Consider the following 8,143-nt stretch of genomic DNA (forward strand, 5'->3'; position numbering starts at 1 on the left):
CAAGTCCTCACATACAATTTTATCCATCTAGACATTAGTATCACATAACCAACATACCACAAAGCATAACTTTTTCACAATGTAAGAGGCTCCAGATGTAGCTCAGAGGTGGAACGCTTGCCTAACATGCTGAAAGCATGGGCTAGCTCCAAACAGCACTAAAGCTTTAAAACACATAGCACAGCACCCGGGTTATAGAAGATTTTAATATCAAATCCGATTTACATGGTTAAAAGCCTGGATTGCCGAGTGCAGTGCTGCATATACCTCATGTAATAAGCTACCAACCAATAGTTGTTTGGGCCTTTTTTTTTTTTTTCGAGACAGGGTTTCTCTGTGTAGCCTTGGCTGTTCTAGACTTGCTTTTGTAGACCAGGCTGGCCTCGAACTCACAGCGATCCGCCTGCCTCTGCCTCCAGAGTGCTGGGATTAAAGGCGTGCGCCAGCACTCCCGGCTCCAACCAATAGTTGTTATAGTCAGTAATTATCTTCAGACATTCCAAATTGTCCTCCAGTGTGGAAGATAATAATCAGGAGACGTGTGCTTCACCAGGTTATTACTCCAAGCTGTGCCCGAAGTTCATACTTTCTTTGTTTGTGATCCCAGCGCTGGCAATATTTTCATCTCGTCCACTCTATTCTTGTGTATTTGAAAAGCAGGGGTGATCCATCGACCACACGAGCACTGTTCACCGTACCAGTTAAAGGAACCCAACTTGGCGCTGCATTTTGGGCAAAGAAGCTGAAAAAAAGCAAACGTGTTACTATATCCACTTTCACGTACACCCGTCAACTATCTCTGACAATACAGCATATAAAACAGTTAAGGCCTGGTTCCTGCCATCAAGGAATATGTAGTGCTCCCACTTCCATAAGAATAAACTTTATCTGATCATAAAGTACAAGTCCTACAGAAGAGGCACTTTGCACTGAAAAGGAGGAACAGGAACCCAGGCTGAAGGGCGAAAGCAAAGCTCAAAGCAACTAAGAACGTTTTTATCGGGTAACAAATACTTGGCTCCCGAGCAATTTACAGCAGGGTTCCTAATCAGAACATGATGGTAAAGGACGGAAACGCATATTCAGATCCTCACCTTCTATTACGTCAGATACGCTGAGGTTCCCGTGAGGGGGCAGTCCGGAAGTACTCACCAAGCCAAGTGCACTTTCCCTAACGTTAATGACAGCATTATCACTGATGTTTAATTTCAATGGTCTGAGTAAGGGATTTTAAATATTGAGCTACAAAAGTCTGGATGTAGAGCCAGCATTTGCCAAGCAAACCTGATGACCAGAGTTTATTCCCGGAACTCATGCAAAGGTGGAAAGGAAAAATTAATGCCAGCACTACGTGATCTTGGACCATGAAAAGTCTAAGGATAACCTCAGCTACATAGCACTCTCTGTGCAGCCCTCTTCTCTCTCTCTCTCTCTCTGTCTCCGTCTTTTACCCTCCCCACCCCCGCACTTCTCTACTTTCTTAACCTTTATTATTTTGTTTTGTTTTTCGTTTGTTGAATTGGTTTTTCGAGACAGCGTTTCTCTGTGTAGCCTTGGCTGTCTTGGAACTCTCTTTGTAGACCAGGCTAGCCTTGAACTCAGAGATCCGCCTGCCTTTGCCTCCCGAGTGCTGGGATTACAGATGCGCACCACCATGGCCAGCTCTAAAATGTTAGTCTTCTGTTTGAAAACATATAAACAATAGTCTTAAAATAAATTTAACTTGGATGAGTGGTTCTCTACCAAATGTGGCTAATGAATTTAAATCAGCTAAATTTTAAAAGCATTTTACTTGACTACTAAGGCTACAGTTTCATGGTAGAATACATGCTTACATGGGTAAGACCTTGAGTTTACGTTAATTTTAAAAGAATCATTTGTTTTTGATAACCTTATCCATATATTAAAAATATATAATCTTAAGAATCTTCAGAAAGGAAATGTTGGGGAGCTGGAGAGATGGCTCAGTGGTTAAGAGCACTGTCTGCTCTTCCAGAGGTCTTGAGTTCAATTCCCAGCAACCACATGGTGGCTCACAACTATAATTTGATCTGATACACTCTTCTGGCATGCCGGTATACAAGCAGGTAGAAATTAATATACATATAAATAAATAAATAAATATTTAAAAAGAAGGAAAGGAAACATTGATTAAAACACTGTTGGCATAATGTTTTTTAGCACAGTACCCTTATTCATTCAAATGCTGATTTCTCCATCCCATTATCTGGCTACAATACAGACATAGCATTGTAATGTCTAAGCATCTCCTGTCTCAAGTTTGGGTAAACATGGTCTCCATTTGTTCTCTGTTCTGCCAATAAAACGCCAGCCAGCCAATGTTAAGCAATACAGAGAATAGGGTGGGACATCCAGGTCCAGCTAGGGGAGAAGAAAGAAGGAATTGAGCTATGAGGAGAAGTTAACTGGAGGACTAAAAAAGCAAGTAGGATGGGAGTTGTGGCTGGGAGAAAGCTAGACTAGCTTGGAGTTTTAGGATGAGTAATAATTACTCAGCATTCTGCTCAAAGCTAAAAAAAATAAATCATAATCTCTCTGGGTGGTTACTTGAGCAAATAGCTGGTTAAGAGTAACTGCTGCATTAATAATTATATGAGTCAATAGTAAATATTAATAATCATTCTACAAAACACAGAGTTGTTTCGTTTTGTTATTTTATTCAGACAGTAAGATGACACAACAGGTAAAGGCCCTTTGGCCAAACCTGATAACCTGAGTTTGATCTCAAAACCCATATGGTGAATGGAGAAAATCACCTTCCACAAGTTCAGAGGACTTCCATGTGAGTGTGTGCACCCCAAAACCCCACAGGTACACACACTATATGCAAAATAAAGAAAATGCAATACAAACGTTAAAAATAGATATATACATACATGTCTGTTGTGTTGTCTTGAGACAGTGTCTCATGAATGTCAGGATAGTCTCAAACTCACTATGTGTCTGAGGTGACCTTAACTCCTGATCCTCCGGCCTTAACTTCCAGGGTGCTGGGAACGCCTGGCTCATGTGATGCTGAAGATAGAATCCAGGGCTAGCATGCATGCTAGGCAAGCACTCTACCAACTGAGCCACATCCCCAGCTCAGAAATATAGTTTAAAAGTGTAAAAGGGGGCCTGGAGAGATGGCTCAGTGGATAAGAGCCATTGGCTGCTCTTCCAAAGGACCCGGGTTCAATTCCCAGTACCATAGGGCAGCTCACAACTGTCTGTAACTCCAAAACCTCACACCCTCACACAGACATACATGCAGGCAAAACACCAAGACATATAAAATAAAAGTAAATAAATTACTTTTTTTTTAAAGTGTAGAAGGGAACAGAATTTAGCTGAGACAATGAAACTGTAGAAAGGAAAATAGTGTTCTCACCTGTCCATCTATTACTCCCAACAAGGTAGGTTCCATCCACTGTACAGGTTCAATGAAATAAGATGTACACTGAGCCTGAATCCCTGTGGTAAGTACAAGAGATGGTGTCGCTCTCTTGTGAGCAAAGGCTATTGGCCCACTTCCTTCATTATGATCCAAAACACTAGAACTTCTAAATAAAGATCGCCTGTAGAGGCACCAAAGACAAAAAAACATTAATGACTTCCAAAAGATGAAAACACAAGTAAAATGTATAATATTTCTTACAGGCCAAAATAACACCACTTTGCCCATGCTACCCAAATTTTCAATAGCCCCTACAAGCTGATTACTAAATTACATTCTTTCTGAAGTAGGTTTGAACTTAACATTTCCATAATATTCAATTAAACAAATCCATCCTAGAGAGATAAGAAAATAAAATTTGAAGTGCTTTTTCCAATTACCAAGATGATAAAATTCCCAGAGGATACAAAATGTTTTACCTGCACTTCCTACATTTGTAGAGAGTGTCATCTTTTAATCCTTGTGAAACGGTAGTTGGGTCAACAGCAAAGAGTTCTTGAGGTAAATTCCGAAGTTCTACAGGATAATTTAAATGCATCCAAGTGTCAAGATCAACCTTCTAGACATCTGGACAAAAATCCCAACGCCAAACTGAGGCAACGACACATGCTAAACTCAGAAACTAAAAACAAAAATCTCCATGATGAGAAACCAGGTAGGAAAGCAAAGAGAGCAAACCTTCGCTCTAAGCGGGGGGGGGGGGGGTGGGGGGGTGGGTGCCTGATTTCAGTCCCAGCCATTTTTGAGCCATGTGACTTCCTGCTAAACAAAAGGAAACAACAGCCTCTGCCTCCTAGGATTTCTTGGAAAGTGACAGAATGCATTCAGCATCCAAGTAAATGAAATCAGAAGAGTCTCATTCCCCCAGCAATCAGGACCGACCTGGGTACTTCTCAGAAACCTTCTGCAAACGGTACTGCTTGTAAACTGCACTGGCACTATCGACTTCGCATCCCATCGCCTCGTACAGCCTCAGCTGCCATTCGAACCCCTCGTTCATCCTGCAACGAGAAGCAAGTATGAAGTTTGCCGTTCCTTCAAGAAGGACACGTGACAAAAGGAGAGCTGGTAACAGCCAAAGAGAAAGAGCCTAAGTGTGCCTCTGGCCTATGCAAGTGGAGAGAAGAGCCCCCCACACACACACACACTCTGGCCTATGCAAGTGGAGAGAAGAGCCCCCATACACACACACACACACACACACACACACACACACACACACACACACACACACACACACACTTTAAAGAGAAAGAATTGTAGGCTGGAAAGATGGCTCAGAAGTTAAGGGCACTGAGTTCAATTCCAGAGGTCCTGAGTTCAATTCTCAGCAACCACATGGTGACTCATAACCATCTATAATGGGATTTGATGCCTTCTTGTGGCCTGCAGGTGTACATGCAGTCAGAGCACTGCATAGGTAATAATAAATAAATAAATCTTTAAAAAAGGAAAAAGAAAAAGAATGGTTACTGTGACCAAGGACTCACTTGGCTTCTGGCTTGACCGTCTGGAGGTTTTCATAGGCTTTTTCAAAGGGAAGTTGGTCTGTCTTCATTATAAAAGCAGTCAGGACAGCAACACTTCGACTGACTCCTGCATGACTGAAAGAGAGACCTTTAAAATAAATAGCCAATAGCAGCCATTTAAAAAATAGCCAAGCCCACTACTAATGGTACAGTTTAGGTGTACCTCACTTCTTTTTCTCTCTCAGAGTCCTGGCGGTCTTCCTGTGTCAGCTACCTCTGTGCTGGCATTACAGTGGTGCACCCCTAGGCCAGCACATTTCCACTTTCACTCATATTAACCCAGCACCTCTTAAATACAAAAGGAGTCAATTATTTCCCTATTCCCTTTTAGCGCTGAACAGAACGGATGCATTAACTAGTCAAAACTAACCACTTAAATAGTTGCACTGTAGTCACGGCTCCTTTGCTCTTAACTTCAAGCTGTTCCAGATCTGGCCCCGCGCTTCTTAGCTCTAACTGCTCTCCTTGTGGAAACCTGCAGAACTAACTGGCATACAGGAAGTGTCCAACAAAGCAGTTCAAACAACCCAGCAGGAATCCCCAGACACCCACCAAGATTTTCTAGCCTTTTATTTTTGCTGCGGTATATATACCCTGTCGATGTCCTAGACAAGGCTCATGAACCCTTCACTTCCTAATCTAAAAAAGTCTCTTGGGGCTGAGGGTGCACCTCAGTAGAGGAGCATTTGCACATGTGAAACCCGGGTTTAATCCCAGCACCACTTCCCCAAAAAGGAAATAAAATAACCTGGTCTTACCCTGCAGTCTTGAGAACCTCAACCTTTGTTAACCTCTCCTACCCCTGAAACAGAGTATTGCTCAAAACACACACTGTAGTACACCAATTAGTTCAAATTAGCAGTGGATGAAGGCTTTCTCTTCTTGTTTGCTTAAAGTCCAGAGACACCAAAGACGACAAAAATTACTTCAGGTCCCTCCCCTGAGTTTTCATTAATTATATTCAAATAGTAGGGGGGAAGACAAGTTTGTCAACACACCAAGGTAGGCTGCCACACATGGCTGTCTTCTATTTTGATCCAGCACAATATTCCAAAAAGAATCGTTTATGAAGGCCCGATAATCCCAGCACTCGCAGGCAGATCTCTGTAAATTAGAGGCCAGCCTGGTCTACAAAGTAAGGCCAGGACAGCCATGGGGGTTGGGGGGTGCAGGGAGGAGGGGGGCTGCGGGGTTCTCGAGAGTGGTGAGTGTGCAGCACTCTGGAGGCAGAAGCAGGCAGCTATCTGGTTTGGAAGCTAGCCTGATCTACATAGCAAGTTTCAGGCCTGCCAGATCTACACAGTAAGACCTTGTCTCAAAAACAAAGTTTCACGTTTTTCTCCTGTTCAACATAGTGACCTTTAGGACGAAGAAGAAAAGTATATATTTCATCCTAACTACATTCATCGGCACGGGTGTCTGATGAACTGTGTGTGTGTGTGTGTGTGTGTGTGTGTGTGTGTGTGTGTGTGTGTGTGTGTGTGTGTGTGTGTGTGTGTGTGTGTGTGTGTGTGTTTTACATGAACCAGGGGTCAGTTTCCAAAACCCCACGGAGGGGTGAGGATCAAGGGTCTGGGCTATGACAGCCTTGCTCCTCCACTTCTGGGTGTCTCTGCAAAGAGCCGAGACCCAGCACTGCCCCCTGCTCCTGCTCCTGGCACTCACCAGTGCACCAACACCGCTCGGCCCTCGGCACGCGCCTGGCCGATGAAGGCCACGCACCGGTCCAGGTGGCTGAGCAAGTCTGTCTCGGGTTTGTCCAGCGCCGGCACGAAGAGGCTCCGGAGACCTTCGAACCCAGCCCCAGCCTGGAAAGCCGGCTCCGCGTCCACTGTCAGTACGGCGGTGATGCCCGCCTCCAACAGTTGGTCCGGTTCCGCCACGGCCGCTGCCCCACCCAGATACAGGCCGGGCCGCACTTCTACCCGCTGCCCAGCAGAGCTGGCGGGGCTGGTAGTGGGAGTCGGGTGCTCGCAGCCATGGTTCGAGCCCTGCACGTCCAACATGGCTGCGCCTGGAAGCCCAGCGGGCGGCCGCTGCCCAGCCACCGAGTCACCGGCTAGAGCGACTGCCTCGCCGGCTTAAAACTCCAGCCGCTCAGCAGCGCCATGGGAGGACCACGGCAGTGTGGATTCTAGAGAAGATGCTGTAAGGCTCGCTGAAGTTCTGTGTTAAGTAAGCCCCATTCAGAGTTACCTTTTCATTTCGCCCTCCTGCCAACCCTCCGAAGTGCAAGGTAGAAAATAAAGTCTCCATAGCCTCCATTCATCCAGTGCTGGTGGAACTGCGAGCTTGTACAGCCACTATGGAAACCAGCATGGTGGTTCCTTCGGAAGACGGGGATCGATCGACCTCAAGACTCAGCAATACCATTCTTGAGTGTATACCCGAAGAACGCTTCATTTTACCACAGAGACACTTGCCAACCATGTTCATTGGTGCTAATTTATTCATAATAGCCAGAAGCTGGAAACAACCTAAATGAACCTCAACAGTGTACTCAGTTATTTTTAAAAATGAAATTCCTAAGGAAATGAATAGAAAAAAAAAAAATCATTCTGGTGGGGTAACCCAGATCGAGAAGGAACAAATACGGCATATATATTATGGCTTCCAGTTTAATGTCTTTATGGGATTCCTGAGTATGTAAGCAAGTGGGTCTCTGTATCTACATTTGGCCTCGTGCCTTTTCTTGGGCTTTTTCCTTCTGCTTGTTTTGTCCTATTCCAATATGTTAGTTTTTATTTTATCTTGTTATATTTTGTTACATTAGTATTCCTTAGAAGCCTGTTTGGTTTCTAAAGAGAGACAGAAAGATCCTCCATGCAGGAGGATCAGGATATAGTATGTGAGAAAAAAAAATCCATATTTAACAAAAGGAAAAAATACATAGTATCAATAAAAAAAAAAAGAAAGTTCCCAGGTTTATCATATTTAATGTTAATGAGGCAGAATAGCTGTTAGGAAACAGAAGGAATATGAGAAAGGTTGCTCCTAACCTTCTAACCTCGTCTAGCTGGCTGACACCCAGATCAGAACACTGGCAGAAAAAAATGGTACTCCCCTTTCAGAAGAAAAAAATCACAAACAAGGTGTTACAAATGGCTAATGAACTATGCCTTCAATCCAACTTTCTTATGTCTGTCTGAGTAAAGAC

At 43.9% G+C, this 8,143-nt stretch overlaps 1 protein-coding gene across 2 annotated transcripts; it reads right to left on the reverse strand.

The window, feature by feature from the left end:
* Positions 1 to 379: 379 nt before the first annotated feature.
* On the reverse strand, positions 380 to 7,044 carry Dusp12 (dual specificity phosphatase 12). 2 transcript variants are annotated; one of them, XM_051147823.1, is made up of 6 exons: positions 6,652 to 7,034; positions 4,948 to 5,061; positions 4,340 to 4,458; positions 3,877 to 3,973; positions 3,392 to 3,578; positions 380 to 742 (listed from the first exon to the last, which is right to left on the reverse strand). In XM_051147823.1, exons 1-6 carry the CDS (start codon positions 6,990 to 6,992, stop codon positions 581 to 583), a joined length of 1,020 nt encoding a protein of 339 aa, XP_051003780.1. In that variant the 5' UTR covers positions 6,993 to 7,034; the 3' UTR covers positions 380 to 580. The 2 variants fall into 2 exon arrangements, with proteins under 2 accessions (XP_051003780.1, XP_051003782.1); XM_051147825.1 differs by lacking the exon at positions 3,392 to 3,578 and having other exon boundaries at positions 561 to 742; positions 6,652 to 7,044.
* Between the last annotated feature and the right edge of the window lie 1,099 nt (positions 7,045 to 8,143).

Source organism: Acomys russatus, chromosome 6, assembly GCF_903995435.1.
Source record: "Acomys russatus chromosome 6, mAcoRus1.1, whole genome shotgun sequence".
NCBI classification, from domain to species: domain Eukaryota; kingdom Metazoa; phylum Chordata; class Mammalia; order Rodentia; family Muridae; genus Acomys; species Acomys russatus.